At 40.2% G+C, this 18,560-nt stretch overlaps 1 protein-coding gene across 1 annotated transcript; it reads right to left on the reverse strand.

The window, feature by feature from the left end:
- Positions 1-402: 402 nt before the first annotated feature.
- mcur1 (mitochondrial calcium uniporter regulator 1) lies at positions 403-17,931 on the reverse strand. Its single transcript, XM_034165443.1, has 9 exons — positions 17,590-17,931; positions 15,007-15,120; positions 14,819-14,922; positions 11,180-11,281; positions 10,784-10,825; positions 7,968-8,039; positions 7,101-7,154; positions 6,781-6,895; positions 403-493 (listed from the first exon to the last, which is right to left on the reverse strand). Exons 1-9 carry the CDS (start codon positions 17,831-17,833, stop codon positions 438-440), a joined length of 903 nt encoding a protein of 300 aa, XP_034021334.1. The 5' UTR covers positions 17,834-17,931; the 3' UTR covers positions 403-437.
- Positions 17,932-18,560: the final 629 nt, after the last annotated feature.

Consider the following 18,560-nt stretch of genomic DNA (forward strand, 5'->3'; position numbering starts at 1 on the left):
GATTTTGCACTTTGACCTTGAAATTTTAATCACTTTTTGCCTATCAGGATATAAATCTACAGTAAAAACTTCCTAATGATCTATGAAAAATTGTGGGTTCCAGGCTGTTCACAAATAGACAAACAGGGGCCATAAAACAACCATTTCCAACTCAGTTGGCGGAGGTAACAATGACTGACCTGGACGAGTCATATCACTAAAAATGGCATAATGTTTCTTTTAAATAAAGAAAATGACATTAAGAGTATTTGCAACTTTGACGAGCTTGCCTTTTTCAAACAGAAAATGTCTCTCTCTCTTTCTCACACACAAGCACCAATTGTTTTAGAACATTTATATCAAGTTATGAAGAGCAGCACACTGATAAGCCATGTTCTTACCAGTGATCTGATATATTTTTTACATTCCGAGTGTAGATCAAAGGTTCAAACTTGTCGTCACATCCAAATCCGATAGAAACCCAAGACCACCGTGAGGCAAGTGAAAATTGAGCCTAAAAGGAGGGGAGCGATAATTAACACAATCAGTCTGGTTCAGAAAAATCATACTGATTATTATTTACTCCTTTCTTTGGCGCTGTCAAAATAATATTGTCAAAAAATAAAATTTTGTAACACCTCTCTTAAAATTGATCATAAAAGCCTTTTGGTTCTTCATCATCAGAGCATTAACATTCATATTTCAACACAGCACATCAAATGCCTGTAAATTTTTAAAAAACATAATCAGATGGAACTGTAGTCAAAAGATAACTTTTGTACATTTGTTTACAGAAATGTATGTACGCCAGCCAAATCACACTGTTGGACTGTGTGGATTCCATTTATGCAATATAAACATGTCAGATTCTCTGTGGTGGACAAAACAAAACATTTGAAGGCATCATCATGGGCCTCTGTAAAACATTGATTTGCTGACACTTTATGGCCCTAAAAACTAATTGAGGAAAAAAAAAAGTTAATCAATTCATTTTGAATCAAAATAATTGTGAGTTACAGCCCTTGTTGCTATACTTGCTTGTGTAATTATGAACATAACATAATATATAACATAACATATAACATAATATAAAGTAGCTCCAACTCCAAGCACAAAACATAATAGTCCATTGTCTAAACGTTTCCTGCAGTGCATCCAGAAAGTATTCACAGTGCTGCACCTTTTCCATATTTTTTTTATGTTACAGCCTTATTCCGAAATGGATGAAGTTCATTTTTTTCCTTAAAATTCTACACACAATACCCCATAATGACAAGGTAAAATGCATTTTTATGAGATTTTTACAAATTTATTAAAAATAAAAAAAATAAGAAACCACATGTACATAAGTATTCACAGCCTTTGCCATGAAGCTCAGAATTGAGCTCAGGTGCATCCAGTTTCCACTAATCATCCTTGAGATGTTTCGCCAGCTTTGGAGTCCACCTGGGGTAAATTCAGTTGATTGGACATGATTTGAAAAGACACATACAAGGTACCACAGTTGATAGTGTATGTCAGAGCACAATTGAGCTTAACCTTCATTTAACCAGGTTAGTCCCATTGAGCTCGAGATCTCTTTAACAAGGGAGACCTGGACAATTTTTTTTTAAAGTTTCCAATCTACCTAACCTGCATGTCTTTGGATGTGGGAGGAAGCCGGAGCACCCTGAGAGAAGCCCTGCAAACATGGGGAGAACATGCAAACTCCACAAAGAAATGCCACAGGTGGGAATCAATCCCATACCTTCTTGCTTTGAGGCAACAGTGCTAACCACTAAGCCACTGTGCTGCCACAAACAAAGCATGAAGACAAAGGAATTGTCTGTAGATCTCCCGAGGCACAAATGTGGGGAAGGGTACAGAAAAATTTCTGCTGCTTTGAAGATCCCAATGAGCACAGTGGCCTCCATCATCTGTAAATGGAAGAAGTTCGGATGGGCCTTACACAGGGAGGTGACCAACAACCCGATGGTCACTGTGTCAGAGCTCCAGCATTCCTCTGTGGAGAGTGAAGAACCTTCCAGAAGGACAACCATCTCTCCAACAATCCATCAATTGGGCCTGTATGCTAGAGTGGCCAGACAGAAGCCACTCCTTAGTAAAAGCTGCATGGCAGCCCACCTGAAGTTTTCCAAAAGGCACCTGGAGGATTCTCAGACCATGAGAAACAAAATTCTCTGATCTGATGAGACAAAGATTGAACTCTTTGGTGTGAATGACATGTCTCATGTTTGGAGGAAACCAGACACCATCCCTACAGTGAAGCATGGTGGTGGCACCATCATGCTGTGGAGATGTTTTTCAGCAGCATGAACTGGGAGACTAGTCAGGATTGAGGTGTCTGAATGTTCCATGATGCACACCCAAATGTCCTTAGATCACTTAACCTAACTGCTTTGTGTGCAGTCTGATAAAAACAAGTGCTTCATATCTGTCTGGGACAAACATGGCCTGATGGAATGTTCCATTATTGCTTATCACGCTGACACAAACAAGTTTGTCACAAAGTTTTGATATGACACATGCTGCTTGAACAAACAACGCGATCACATCACCCGCTTACCACGCCGATGCACCAGTTTGCAGTCAATCACACTGATATACAACGGCAGGGCAAGACCACCCACCTGGGGGTGGTCGGATGCAGGAATAAGAACAGCTCAGCCCTAAGATGAGGGCTCTTCTGTTGCTAATGGTGCATGTTACGTTTGCTCATGGAAGACCCCAGCGCTGCCTTATTTGACTCTTTTCTCAGTGTAAGCATCTCTTAATATAACACCTGTTTATTCAAAGTCCGTCTTCTGTCAGTTATTGAGTTTGTTCACCACGTAAACCTACCAGGTGGAGTTCAGACTGGCAGAAAAACCCCAACAGAGGGAAAGATGAATGCAGCAATGTACAGGGATATCATGGATGAAAACCTCCTCCAGAGCACTCTTGATCTCAGATTGTGGTTATACAACTAAATACTAGTTTAGTGATTCACAGGATTGCTAAAAAAGCAGTTTGAACATAACAGTTTTGAGTTTGTAACGTCAACAGCAGATGCTACTATTATTGTGAATGCCCCCTTTTCTACTTTTTTACTAATAGCCCAATTTCATAGCCTTAAGAGTGTGAATATCGTGAATGCTTGGTCTTGTTGGATTTGTGAGAATCTACTGGTACCTTGTTTCTATGTAACAATAAGAAATATACTCAAAACCTGGATTAATCTTTTTAGTCACATAGCACTACTATTATTCAGAACACTACTGTACTCCTCCAAGGCATGTACCCACCAAATATGAAGTTTCTGTGAGCAATAGGTGCCAAGGTACATGGCAGCGAGTAAATTTCAGGTGAATGATTTCACAGTTGTGACCACTGGTGACCTTGAAAAGTAGGTCAAGGTCACCACCCTTCAAACCCATGCGAAGTACTCTTCCAAGGCATGTACCCACCAAATATGACGTTTCTGCGAGCAATTGGTGCCGAGGTACATTGCAGCAAACAAATTTCAGGTGAAGGATTTGACAGTTGTGACCACTGGTGACCTTGAAAAGTAGGTCAAGGTCAAAGACCTTTTGACCTCTCAAGCTCAGAAACAATGTTTCAACACAATCTTTGGTCATACTCTTTGAAAATGAAACAGTGACATTTCCTACCTGCAAGATATTTTATCGTATTGAGTTGGACAGTTGTGACGCTCTTTACATATGAAGTTTCACGTAGCTTCGCACCTATTGCTCGCAGAAACTTCAAATTTGGTGAATACATGCCTTGGAGGAGTACTTCGCATGGGTTCGAAGGCCAGTGACCTTGACCTACTTTTGAAGGTCACCAATGGTCACAACTGTCATATCCTTTGCCGCAACATAGCTCGGCACCTTTTGCTCACAGAAACTTCATATTTGGTGGGTATTTGCCTTGGAGGAGTGCTTCACATGGGTTCGAAGTTCGGTGGCCTTGACCTCCTTTTCAAGGTCACCAATGGTCACAACTGTCAAATCCTTCGCCTGAAATTTGTTCGCCGCAATGTACCTCGGCACCTATTGCTTGCAAAAACTTCAGATTTGGTGGGTACATGCCTTGGAGGAGTACTTCGCATTGGGTTCGAAGTACTCGACCTTGACCTACTTTTAAAAAATTACCAATAGTTGCATTTGTTTGAAGGCTACCAACTTTTTATGGTCACTGTTGGCCACATCTTCCAAATAAATATAATGTCAATCTCCAATTTTCCACTGTGTATCCCAGTTTACATCAAACATGAGGGTTCAACCCAATACCTACCCCACACATGTACATATTACTGCACTTTACATGGAAAATAGTACTGGGCATGGGGCATTTCGTGACGAATGTGTCTAGTTTTTAGTAAATTTTCAAAAAAAAAAAAAAAAAAAAAAAAAATTTTACATTTTGCCATTATGGGATATTGTGAGTAGAGTTTTGAGGGGAAAAAAAAAGTGAAGCGCTGTGAATATTTTCTGGATGCACTGTATATAGTAGTCGTGCAATTTCCAAAGTGTGGGCTGTGGCCCCGTGGTAGGCCATGAAGATACTGCAGGTAGGCCACGAGAGGACCTTAAAAACAAAGTTAAAAAATGTCTTTGGTTTTCAATTTGAAATAAAGCTTAAAATATTTTATTTTTTTAATGTAATCTGAAATACAACCCCAATTCCAATGAAGTTGGGACATTGCGTAAAATGTAAATCAAACAGAATACAATGATTTGCAAATCCTCTTCAACCTATATTCAACTAAATACACCACAAAGACAAGATATTTAATGTTCAAATTGCAAATCCTCTTCAACCTATATTCAACTAAATACACCACAAAGACAAGATATTTAATGTTCAAACTGATAGACTTTGTTGTTTTGTGCAAATATTTGCTCATTTTGAAATGGATGCCTGCAACACATTTCAAAAAAGTTGGGATGGGGCAACAAAAGACTGGGGAAGTTGATGAATGCTCAAAGAACACCAAACTGGAAACAGTGAGTGTCATGATTGGGTATAAAAGGAGCATCCCCAAAAGGCTCAGCTGTTCACAGGCAAAGATGGGGCAAGGATCACCACTTTGTGAACAACTGCATGAAAAAAATAGCCCAACAGTTTAAGAACAGTGTTTCTCAATGTTCAATTGAAAGGAATTTAGGGATTCCATCATCTACAGTCCAAAATATAATCAGAAGATTCAGAGAATCTGGAGAACTTTCTACACATAAGCGACAAGGCTGAAAACCAACATTGAATGCCCATGACCTTCGATCCCTCAGGCACCACTGCATTAAAAACCGACATCAATGTGTAAAGGATCTTACCGCGTGGGTCAGGAACACTTCAGAAAACCATTGTCAGTTAACACAGTTCGTCACTACATCTACAAGTGCAAGTTAAAACTCTACCATGCAAAGCGAAAGCCATACATCAACAACATCCAGAAATGCTGCCGCCTTCTCTGGGCCTGAGCTCATTTGAAATGGACAGACGCAAAGTGGAAAAGTGTGCTGTGGTCTGATGAGCATCTGTGATCTGTGGGTATGGGGGTGTATTAGTGCCCATGGCATGGGCAACTTGCACATCTGTGATAGCGCCATCAATGCTGAAAGGTACATCCAGGTTTTGGAGCAACACATGCTGCCATCCAAGCAACATCTTTTTCAGGGATGTCCCTGCTTATTTCAGCAATACAATGCCAAGCCACATTCTGCACATGTTACAACAGCGTGGCTTTGTAGCAAAAGAGTGCGGGTACTAGACTGGCCTGCTTGCAGTCCAGACCTGTCGCCCATTGAAAATGTGTGATGCATTATGAAGCGCAAAATACATCAACGGAGACTCCGGACTGTTGATCAACTGAAGTCGTACATCAAGCAAGAATGGGAAAGAATTCCATCTACAAAGCTTCAACAATTAGTGTCCTCAGTTCCCAAACGCTTACTGAGTGTTGTTATAAAGAAAGGTGATGTAACACATTGGTAAACATACCACTGTCCCAGCTTTTTTGAAATGTGTTGCAGGCATCCATTTCAAAATGAGCAAATATTTGCACAAAAACAATAAAGTTTATCAGTTTGAACATTAAATATCTTGTCTTTGTGGTGTATTCAATTGAATATAGGTTGAAGAAGATTTGCAAATCATTGTATTCTGTTTTTATTTACATTTTACACCACGTCCCAACTTCATTGGAATTGTATAGCCAAGCCATTTGATTTAAATTACATCGTATTCTTCATTTATCTGTTCTAGTTTAATGTGTGACACCATATTAAGTGACCAGTTACATTATCAGAACATGTATTTATTAGTGGGGAATCATAGCTGACAGAACATTTGATCATTGGTGGGAGCTAAAACAGTTCAGTCATATGCCCATGTTCATAAAATAAAATCAATTATTCTGATTATGAATTAAATATTAGAATTAAAATGCTTAATCTTGTGAGATGATAAAAAGTGAGATTAAAGGTTTGGGTGGGCTGCAGAAAACATAGATTTCAAAGTGGGCGGCTGCATTATCATGACTGGTAATGGCTACTCTATAGAAACATGACTTCTTATTAGTCTGTCTTCAAAACATTTCCTCCCTGTACAATTGTTTTACTTGTTGCTAAACCGTTTTTTTTTTAACTGAAGAAATCAGTGAAACCTCTTAAAGTCTAACAAGAAAACCAGCTTCTTCAAAGGGAACTTCTAGATTTATCTCCAAAGTTAGACCTTTTGACCTCTCAAGCTCAGAAACAATGTTTCAACACAATTTTTAGTCACACTCTTTGAAAATGAAACAGTGACATTTCCTACCTGCAAGATATTTTATCGTATCGAGTTTAAGTGACTCTAACATGGTTTTCAAACCCGCCACTTCAGTGTCAATTTTCATGTTGGCACGCGTCAAATGACGACCTTGTTCTGCAGCCTTTAGTGGAAAATTAAAAGAACAAAAATATAATTAGACATTAAAGATTATATACTGGCCAAAGCACAGTTATGAAAAATCTAACGCATTCCAGGAAAGAATACACATTTCCTTCACCAGTAAAAGCAATTCTTACTACTAACGCTCTTAATTTTACACTAAAAATTCTGTGTGTACAGTATATACAAGAAGATATGGCACAAACCATTTCCATAATCTCAGCTCTTGTTTTCAGAAGCTTCTTCTCATGTTCTGTTTTCTGAAAATACACAAACACATTTTTCATGTGAGAGACACACAATGATCATTTATCAACTCCATCACTCTGAGAGAGAGAAAAAACAAACAAAAAAAAAACAAGTAGAGTGAGAGCTTACTCATAGCTATTACCTCACCTCAAACAACCACATTTACATATTAGTCTACAAAACTGGCACGATCACCATTCCTAAAAGCTGTGAAAGATAGCAAATGTTTCATTACATGACATGAATTTAGCCGACTTTTATCCAAAGCGATTTACAAGTAAGGAATTCCACTTCAGCATAACAGCAAATATACTTATTTATTTAGACATTTACTGAACAGGGACAAATGCATTAAAAATTATTTCATATAAAATATAAAACAGACACCATGCATGCAGGTTTCTAGCCAAGGTTAATACCTGTCCCTGAGTAGGCTTTTACTATTTAAACCAAAGATTAAAAGCTAAGTTAATACAGCACAGAATATAAAACACAATTACACAAAGCAGATAAGGGAAGGAAGTAAAAATAGTTGTTTCAGTTTCAGCCATTGTTTTGCTTGCAGTACAAAGGAGACTTCAGCAAAACGATGAATACCATCTTTACACGCACATACAAACCACCGAGTGATACCAGAGAGGGTCATTTGAGAAGACAATAATGAAAGGTAGAGAGAGAATTTTGCATTGGGCCCCAGAGAGGTTAGGAATGGCTCTGGTCTTGGCCCTCATTGCTCACCCCTGCCTCATGGTGTTGATACAACAGCAAGAGAACAGTAAGTGCCAATTTAAAAAAAATTAAAGTAAGAAATTTGGAGCACTTACCAATTCTTTGACACGGCTTTTCTCCACACTCATGTCCAAAATTGTGTCTGCACGCACTTTATTCATCACATCCTGCAAATGAGCAAAAGAAAATGACAACTTGGGAAAACAAAAGAGTCATCAGGACATGACATATTCCCCTGGTCCCCACAAAACAAATTGACCAAAGTCACCGTAATCGACTGGTGTCACAGGATCACCCAAGTACACCCTTATGCTCAGTCAGAATGAAAATGGTCAAGTGGTACTTGACATATCACGCCAACAAGGGTGGCAATGACAATATCTTGAATGTCTCACTGTGACCTTGAAACTGACCCCAAGGTCACAGTAACTGACTGGTGACAGGGATCACCCAAGTACACCCTTATGCTGAGTAAGAATGAAACTGAGCAACTGGTTCTTGAGATATCATGCTAACAAGAGTGACAATGACAACATCTTGAACATCTCATTGTGACCTTGAAATTTACCCCAAGATCACCATAATTGACTGGTGTTGAGGGATTATCCGAGTACATCCTTATGCTAAATATGAATGAAATTGGTCAAGTGATTCTTGAGATATCACAGCTAAAAATGGTGGCAATGACAATATCTTTAATATCTCGCTGTGAACTTGGTGTGACTCGGCTTCACCTTGTTGAATGATACGTTCCATCTTTCACCTCATGAAATATTCATTCCATTGAAAGAATGAAAAAAAAAATCATTATTTGTTTTAAATAATGGCAAAAATAGATCCCTGACATTTAAAATGTTATTAATTTATAAACAACAGAACAGGGATTTACAGTTTGGTGTGCATCACTGGTGCTTTGACGTCAACAGTCAAACACGAACTTTAAATAGGAGTCCAAAATTGTTCTGTACTTGCAAAAAACAATTCCGACAATCTAGTCCATGATGCCGTGCACTGACTTTGTGTACAGATCTGCTTTCCTCACTCCAGCGAAAAATCGCATCAGAAATTTGTCCAGATTTTCATCCTAAGAGGTCTTCACAACCCCACACAGCTTATGGCATAGTGGATTTTTTTTTGTGTGTGTTAGAAGAATTAGCACCGTCAATTAGCTCCTTCAAACTGTTGTCTGTCAGCAAAACAAACTCCACCATGTTTCGCTAAACGCCGCCCCCACTAGTGGGCAGTAGTCACTGCATGCAATTGCACAAAATGTATGGAAACAAATTTGGATGGTAAATGGTAAATGGAATCAAATTTGCATGCTAAATGCAACGCAACACAAATGGGACAAGTAATCCATGTCACGTGACACACAAAGCTCCAATCAAATGACAAGGATACACTCAGCCATTATATAATTGTATTTATTATAAGGCTGCTCTGACTGGCTGATTACCAGTGGGATATTTTCCCATATCGGACCAATTACCATGACAATCAATCTGCAACGCATATTTCTGTTACAAACCAGGAAGCTAAAAACACGATTAGAAAAACAAAGTTGGACATGAACATACTCCATAAATATCTAAACAGCATCAGAAAAAACACACAGATTGAAAGCTTACCAGCTAACGACCGGACCATCTGTTAAGCTAGTGAAGGTGAAAAAAGCGAACGAGCCCAACACCGTCAGCAGCATATTCAAGCGATACTGCAAGTTTGCATGTTTATAGATATTATTATATGGTATGTGATTTTGCCAACTTCTGATTGGCCCATTTGCCACTTTCTGAGCTGTACCACATGCTGAGTTGACCGCTGGTGGAGCCGAGTTGACTGCTGGTGGAGCTGAGTACACCTCGCGTGCAGCGTAGCGCTAGCCAATCAAGCGACGCCTTCTATCGATAACGACCAATCAGATAACGCGATATAACGCCTACTTTGGCTATCAGTTTGTTGACAAGATTCTATATGATGCCTGTGCATTATTTCACAAAGACTATTCCTTATTAAGCCCCTTTCCCACGGGCCCGCTTCGAGTTGCGTTGTGCGTCGTCATGATGACGCTGTGTACGCAATGCAGTAAAAACTAAGAGCACAGAAAAAAATAAAAACGCTGCTGGCTGCAGCAGCTCCTCAGTCTTCTCTCACAAATGTGTTTAAATACAGTCCATAAAAGTCCTGCTCAGACTGATTGCCAGAGACAGGACATGTCCACATCAAGTATAACTCCAGACATCTCCGCATTTACTCACAGACGGTTCGTTCGTGCGCACGCGCATCTCGCTGTCAAAGTAGGAAAGATAAACTATAACAGAACTCAGAGCGTGTAAACTAGAAGATAAATCAAAGTGCACAGTCTGTCTGCAGCGCGCACCTGACGCAGACATTCCTGCGTCGTTATGACACCACAGGAAGCTCAAAGCAGCCCCGGTGTGAAAGGGGTTTTAGAGATTGTGCTTATGAAGTATTTTGGTCATGTTGGTGCAGTATGACAGTAATAATAAAGAGTTGAAACTTGAAATTGATTTTTCAGTTTTAGTATGTTTGACAAACTGCCAATTTTCTTGTTTACCATATAATAAAACAGTTATAGAGTTTTGATTTCGGTGACCAGGTCTGCATAATCACGGGTACACCTCATCAAAAGTCTATATTTGTATATAATAGCCATAAAATAAATTATTAACCTCGCTTCCTCAGTCTGTACGGGGATATCAGACTTCACTAAGGCTAGGTCCCTACTGTCAACACCTCAGTCTAATATTTTCCTCTACAGACCTCTCACTCGGTTATTAATCCTTTAATATATCTATATTCCTTATGGTCCTTTTGTGACCATCACAGAATGGTCGTATATGTGATTGCAACGTGTAAATGATTTGAATCAGTGAGAATAATCACTTACAGCTAGCTGTACCCCAAGTTGCACTAACTGGATCTTGAGTTTCTGGAGGCAGGGGGGGGGGGGGGGGGGGGGGGGAGAGATAAACATTTTGAAAATGTGAGAACAATAAATGACAACCACAACCATACATCCCCACCCATCTCACAAAACATGGGCAAAAGATGAAAGAAAGAACACAGATTTCACTCGCTGGAATTTCCCATGATTGCTGCAAGTCATGATTTATTTATTTATTTTATACTTTTCCAATTTTGAGTGTCTATCCAAATGCAACAAGAGCTAACAGCATTCTGTATCTATGGGTGTGAATTAAGGGACAACAGATATCACTGGAACTAGAATGAGCGTGAATGCAGAGGCTACTCTTTCAAACGCTACACTGAAATGAACATTTACCTCATTCTCTGCCAGTAGATTACAGAATTCACTTTTCTCAAGGATAATCATGTCCTTCTTTAGAGCTGATATTTGAGAAGTCACAGTCTGCAACCAGATCTCCTGTCAAACCAGACAACCAAGATGTGAATCACTGCAAATGCATATCAAGTGGAAAACAAAATTATCAATGGTGAGTAGAGCACTCAGAGGCTTGATCACTAGTCTGCCCGTCAAAGTAGCAAGCAGGGTATTGTTTTCACTGGTGTGCGTGCACATACATATGGACAAGATAACTTAAAAAAGAAGACTGAACAGATTTCTTCGGGGCAAAGCCTGTGAGAGTGCACATTATGATGATCAAGTGCAGAGCATCTTGTCAGAATTTGACAGGCACTTTACTGACTTTGTTTCTGTTGAGCCTGTTGTCAGTTCTCTGTTTTCTATTTGGGGAAAATATAGATGTGGATTGTATAACATCCAAAGTGGCATCACTCCAACCTGGATAGCTGTGCTATTGAGAATGAGCTCCTCATCACTCACTCTCATCTTAAACCACTTATCCGGGATCAGGTCGCAGGGGCAACAGCTCCAGCAGGGGACCCCAGACTTCCCTTTCCATTGACCACCTCTGACTGGGGGATCCTGAGGCGTTCCCAGGCCAGTGTGGAGATATAATCTCTCTACCTAGTCCTGGGTCTTCCCCGGGGTCTCCTCCCAGGTGGACGTGCCTGGAACACCTCCTTAGGGAGGCGCTCAGGGAGTATCCTTACCAGATAACCAAATCACCTCAGCTGGCTCCTTTCAAACTGAGCTTCTCACCCTATCTCTAAGGGAGACACCAGCCATACTCACAGGGCCCTGGCTGAGCACCGCTACATTGGAGTTTACCTTGATAGATGAGAAGGTTGCCTCCCTGCGCCTTTGTGTGGCGGGTGGGGGGGCTCTGACTGTTTGTGCATATGCAGCAAACAGCAGTTCAGAGTATTCAGCCTTCTTGGACTCCCTGAATGGAGTCCTGTATAGGGCTCTAGTGGGGACTCCATTGTTCTGCTGGGGGACTTCATCGCACATGTGGGCAATGACAGAGACACCTGGAGAGCATAATTGGGAGGAAGGGCCTCCCTGATCTACACCTGAGCAGTCGTTTGTTGTTGGACTTCTGTGCTAGTCATGGACTGTCCATAATAAACACTGTGTTCAAACATATGGATGCTCATCAGTGCACATGGTACCAGACAGTGTGCCTATAATCTGACCACTTTTTTCAGTAACGAGTAATCCAACGCATTTATCTTTCCAAATCAGTAATCAGATTAAAGTTACTTCTCCAAGTCACTGTCCGTTACTATCATTTTTGCACTGCGGGTCGATCGCAGCATTAAACTGGCTCATGAGCAGGACAGGGTTCGACTAAACTGCCCGCTGTCAGCGAGCTGCGAGCTTTTCCTCCACGGTTTTCAGCAGCAGTTCTGAGTTGAAAAACGGTCGCCATCTCTCAAAGCACGTTGATGACAGCATATCTGCACTGACCTTTACAAAGACATTTTTACGTTTTTCCCCCCTTTATTTAAAACTATGAGCCCCCTGAGTGTCTTCTCGCTAAAAACAGCTGATTCGCGATGCGTGAACAACACTCTTTTATGACTCAAATGCGCCTAAACTCTCTTTCTGAGGATGACATGACATAAGAAATGCTCATAGAACTTTCTTACCTGTCAATTTGGTCGTGTTTTCTACATAAATAAACAGTGATTCTTCCTGCTCAAACGCCAAAGCAGGGGTGAATCTAGATGGAAAGGGGGTGTGGCAACACTGGTAACAGAGCACCCTAGGCCAAAGGTCAATGATCGATTTTGTGATTGTATCATCTGATCTGATGCCGCATGTTCTGGACACTTAGGTGAAGAGAGGGCAGAGCTGTCAACTGATCACCATCTGGTGGTGATTTGGATCAGAGGGTGGGGGAGGACTTTGGACAGACTTAGCAAGCCCAAATAGATAGTGCAGGTGAACTGGGAACATTTGGTGGAGTCCACTCTCTGACAGATCTTCAACTCACACCTCCAGTGGAGTGTTTCTGGCATCCCTGTGGAGGTTGGGGGCATTGAACCAGAATGGGCAATGTTCAAAGCTTCCACTGCTGAAGCCACAGTGGGGAGCTGTGGCCTGAAGGTCTTAGGTGCCTCAAGGGGTGGCAACCCTCAAACACCAGGGTGACAGAAAAAGTCCTTCCAGGTTGTTATCTCTGAGGACTCCAGGGGCAGTTGCAAGGCACCGACACGCTGGAAGGGCAGCAGCCTCTGCTGTGAGGGAGGCAAAGCAGTGGGTGTGGAAGGAGTTTGGAATAACCATGGAGGACTTTCGGTTGGCACCAAGGTGTTTCTGGCAGACTGTGAGGCAACTCAGGAGAGAAAAATAGGGAACCATCTAAGCTGTCTACAGTAAAGAAAGGGACTCTGTTGACCTCAAGTGACGAGGTAATCACACCCTGGAAGGAACACCTTGAGGAACTCTTGCAACAGACCAGAGCGCCCTCTATAGTAGGGGCAGAGTTGGAAGCTGATGGGGGTTCATCATCAATTTTCCTGGTAGAAGTCACTAAGGTAGTCAAAACGGCTCCGCAGTGGCAAGGCCCAGGGGGTTGATGAGATCCGTCCAGAAATGCTGAAGGTTCTGGGTATAGAGGGATTGTCTTGGATGAGATGTCTCTTCAACACTGTGTGGAGGTTTGCGTGGAGGACTGGGACAGTGCCTCATGAGTAACAAACTGGGGTGGCGATCCCCATATTCAAAAAATGGGACCAGAAAGTGTGTGCCAATTACAGGGGCATCACACTATTCAGTCTCCCTGGTAAAGTCTACTCCAGGGTGCTGGAAAGGAGAGTTCGGCCAATAGTCGAACCTCAGATTGATAACGATCAATGCGGGTTCTGTCGTGGCGGTGGAATAACTGACCAGCTCTTTACTCTCACAAGGATCTGGGAGTATGCCCATCCAGTCTACCATCGCTGGTTCTCAAGACCAGGCACCTAAGTGGCTCTACTCTACTCTTTTCTACTCTCCTATTTTACTCTTCCTTTTTAGATATTTAGATATACCTTTATATACTAGAATAGTTCCACCTTAGAATTGGAATATAATATATAAGATATACCTTACTGAATTTTCATGTGTTTTGTGGACTTGGAGAAGGCATATAATCGGGTACACCGGGAGATACTGTGGGAGAATGGAGAAGGAGTCCCTTCTCACCGCCATCCAATCTCTGTACTCACAAAGTACAAGATCCCTTGCAAAAGAGATCTCGCTCTCAATGGGACTAACCTGGTGAAATAAAGGTTAAATTAAACTAAAAAATTAAAACGTGCCTGTGGAAAAAAAGAAAAAAGAAGTGCCTTGGCTCTTGAGTAACAAACCCAATGGAAACAGTGATAATAATAATAATATTAAAAACTCCAGAAATGATCCACATGAACTCCATATGATCCACATTTTATCGCACTGAGAGTTGCAGCACATAAACACAAACTGAGCATTTTTATTGTTTTTGAGTTGTCCTCCCAGTACTTAATGTCTTTGGCATAAGACCACCACAGTATTTTCCTCGCATGTATAAGAGAGCTTTAGAAGCTTTGAAATAAATGCACACTCACTCACCTGTTGCATTTTGGTTACCATGTCACCGTAAATGACATCCATGTTTGACTTGGTCGTCCTCACCAAGATCTTAACAATCACCTCAGCTTGCTGAGACGTGAAGCCTGTCAAAGGAAAGAGATCATTTACTAAGTAAAAATAAACAAAGATTATAATACAAAAGGTGATAAAGTAAAACAAAAACAAACCATTTTCTTCAAGGACCCGGACCACTGCATGTGTATCAAAATACAGCTTCTGGCTTTCACATGGCAGATTTGTATTCAAATTAGACTGGAGGGCTTTGCTGGATGTCCTTAGCTCTGATATCAGTGAAACACAGGAGTGAATAATAAAGAATCAATCAACAATAATTAGTTTTCATTTCTTTCATGAAACCCATGATTTGCACTGCTTGAGGCCAAGCTGTATGGTAGATCAATGCATGTTTTACTTGCTGAACAACAATGCAGTAAAGCTCTGCGCCAAATGGCAAGGACATGCACTATACATGGGCAAAGTGGATCAATGGAAATTGATGACCTTGACTTCATGGACAATGCTGTGACCTTTGTGGAATCTATGATACACTAACTGCAGCTGTTGAGAACCCGAGTGAGGAATCAGAGTGTCGGGGTTTGCGATAATCCTGGATCAAGAGGAAGGTCCAGGCTTTTAATGACTTTCTGAATCCAGCCATCAGAAGTGTATCTGTATGTGGTGAAACTATTGAACGAGGCACACACAGCTCTGGGTCCTCAACCTTTGAGTTTGAGAGACACCTGGGAAAAGCTTGTAGAGTCATGAGGTCGCTAGGCCTGTCACAATAACAAATTATGCTGGACAATATATTGCCTTGGCCCTGTGACAGACTGGTGTCCTGTCCAGGGTGTACCCCGCCTCACACCCTATGACTACTGGGATAGGCTCCAGCCCAACCCCGTGACCCTTACTTGGAATAAGCGGTTTAAGATGAGTGACTGATATATTGCCTCAGAAAATATCACAATAACCGATAATACCACAACATTTTAAGACAATTTTATGACACTGGTATAATGACAAAATAGTATAAATATACGCAATGCTAAAATACCCTCGGCTCTATGAGTATTGTCTTCTTTAAAATTTGTTGTTTAATTGGTATCCCAGTGCAAACTAATCTCTCTCTCTCTCTCTCTATATATATATATACATATACACACACACACGTCTAAAAATAGTTTGTTGTCATGACTGAAGAAGCGTAGCATTTTAAAAGTAGTCCCTCTGTGTTTTGTGCGTTTCTCAGCCTGAACCAGAGAACGTGAAAATTTACTTATTTCAAAAGTCACAGCGCCTCCTTCATTACAGTGCAGCAGATAAATGAAACAATCCTGAAAATGGTGATAGAAGCAACACATTTGGGACAAATACCCTTTAGACATTACTCTTTTGAAAAAACCGATAGGCCATTTGAATTTTCAATAGGCAGCCAGGTAGGGGTCAATTGAAGAATTACACAGGGGTCAAAATTAAAAGATGCCCCAATCATATTGAAAACTACACCACATTAGAGCAACTTTAACTTTTGGCCCCTCTACAAACTGAAATTTGTACCACATAACTCCATAACATTCAGTCACAGATAGTCCAAATTATACCTTTTTGGAATCTTTGTGATCAGACAAATAATATGGCATAGTTTTCACAAATACACCTTAGAGGTGTATTTGTGTGCTTTAGTAATAAAGTTTGAATTGGTGCCAAATTTGGTGCTTCTATCACTATTTGCAGGATTCCTGGGTAAATATTCTGTTATCTGCTGCAGTATTAATGTCACGTCAGCGTTTATCACAGCCATCAGTTGACAATTCCTATGATGAACAAAAATCCCATGATCCACCAAAATAAAAATAAATAAAATAAAAAAAATGTTCAATTGTTCTATTTGGCATCCATGTAAGAAGTGAAAGAGGTGCAGATCTTATTACTTCCTGCTGCATTGTAAACACACACCATACTCTTATGTCACACTTCCTGTTTGAATGCAGCGCCTTGAGCAGCGACCTATTTTTTGCAAATTTGTTTTGCATGATAATTATTAATAGAAAATGTGTATTTTGAAAATAACTGTAAAAAATAATTTTATTTAACACTAAGAATGAAATTAAATTGTATTAATCCCTTTTAAATTTGTGTTGCTCTGTAACTGTTAATAAATAAACCTATCTGTACAGAGGCAAGTAAAAATTAATTCAGCCAAGTTAAAACAAACAAAACAATAATGGTAAATCCCCTGAACATGAGGCATGGAATTAAATTGGGGGTGGGGGGGGGAGTGAAACTGAAAGTTTTGATTTTGTACTTTTAAAATATTAAATATATATATATAACTTTGCCTCAGACCTGGAATATTTTGTGATGTTTTCTGGTTTATTTTTAATTCAAAACTCAAATCTTTTTTTTTTTTCTTTTGCTGCTTTCATGTCATTTTTTCAGTTTCAGATCTTCTGTCCCTTATTTTATTTGGAAGGCTTCTGGATCAGAAGTATTGTTCAGCTTTGAACCCTAAACCCTGAAAGATCACAAATCAAGGACGCCGGACAGCGTGACATCATCTTAGAGCGCTTACCCTTCCGGAAGTGGGGAGCCCTATCGGGAAGCACTACAAAATTCCGATTTGATTCACTTTCCGATTTCAGATATTTCGCAAAATATGTACAAGCAAAGCAGGGCGGCTATGGTTGTGCCGTAACGGTGGAACTCTGGTCGATCATGCAGGACACAATATGGTGGAAAGAGGAACTTACCCCTTACAAACACTGGGGAAACAGCGATCAGATGTTCATGAGTTGGTCTCTGTCTCCGTGGAGTTCCGACGTTTCTGAAAAGCGGTGCGAGGCTACAAAAGGACGAAGCAGCTGTGGTGGAAACGTACTTTTTGATAGAAATATCTGATACAGCCGCTCTCTCTGTGTTACATGTTGCGTCAAACCACATCTCGTGGTTGAAAGCAAACAGTTTAAGTCTCGAATGACACTGTTTCACAACCATTTCACTTCTGTCAAAAACGTGCAGTTACCGGTAAATATGCTCTTTGGCGAACCAACAACCAGCTGCGGCTCTGCGACTCTTTACCTTACTTTTTTGCTTTTGATTCAGCGTCAAGTTTGACAAAATTGACTTAAAATCTCCAACCATCTTGTACCTTTCAAAGTAAAATTCCCAATTCGTCAAGCGATCTAATGCATTCCAGTACAATTTATGACAACAATAAAACTATGAAAGTTTACTTGCATACTCTGTTAAATAAAATATAACCCTTTTTTTCCACTCCACTGAATTTTTAATTTTTATTATTTCTTAATTTTTTTATTGTAAAGCACTTTTGAATGGTTATTTCAAAAGCGCTATATAAATCAAATACAGTACATAGTAATCTATTGATATAAACAATAATCTATTATAAATTATGTAATATTTTATTTATATATAATTCATTTTTTATAAATCAATATGTGTATCTCGGTTCATTCACATTTATGCACAATCAGGTCTCACCAAGAAACTCAGAGTGTTAATTACTTAAAGCCATGTGTGTAAAAAAAATATGCACCAATAACAGCTAATGACTTGGCCAGCAAAAATATAGATGAGTGGATGAGTGAGTTAGTAAGTCCACATCAGCTTCAAACTTTATTTCTAAAGCACATTTAAAATGACCAAAGTGTACCAAAAAGAACATAGACACCAGGTTACGCCCAATAGATCCCTTGCAGTC

Source organism: Thalassophryne amazonica, unplaced genomic scaffold, assembly GCF_902500255.1.
Source record: "Thalassophryne amazonica unplaced genomic scaffold, fThaAma1.1, whole genome shotgun sequence".
Lineage (NCBI taxonomy): Eukaryota > Metazoa > Chordata > Actinopteri > Batrachoidiformes > Batrachoididae > Thalassophryne > Thalassophryne amazonica.

Coding starts and splice junctions, on each gene's coding strand:
- mcur1 (XM_034165443.1), bottom strand. CDS start 17,833: ATGGTTGTGAAACAGTGTCATTCGAGACTTAAACTGTTTGCTTTCAAC. Junction 11,282..14,818: donor TGGTAACCAAAATGCAACAG/GTGAGTGAGTGT, acceptor CTGGTTTGACAG/GAGATCTGGTTGCAGACTGT. Junction 494..6,780: donor TACGATAAAATATCTTGCAG/GTAGGAAATGTC, acceptor CCCTCCTTTTAG/GCTCAATTTTCACTTGCCTC.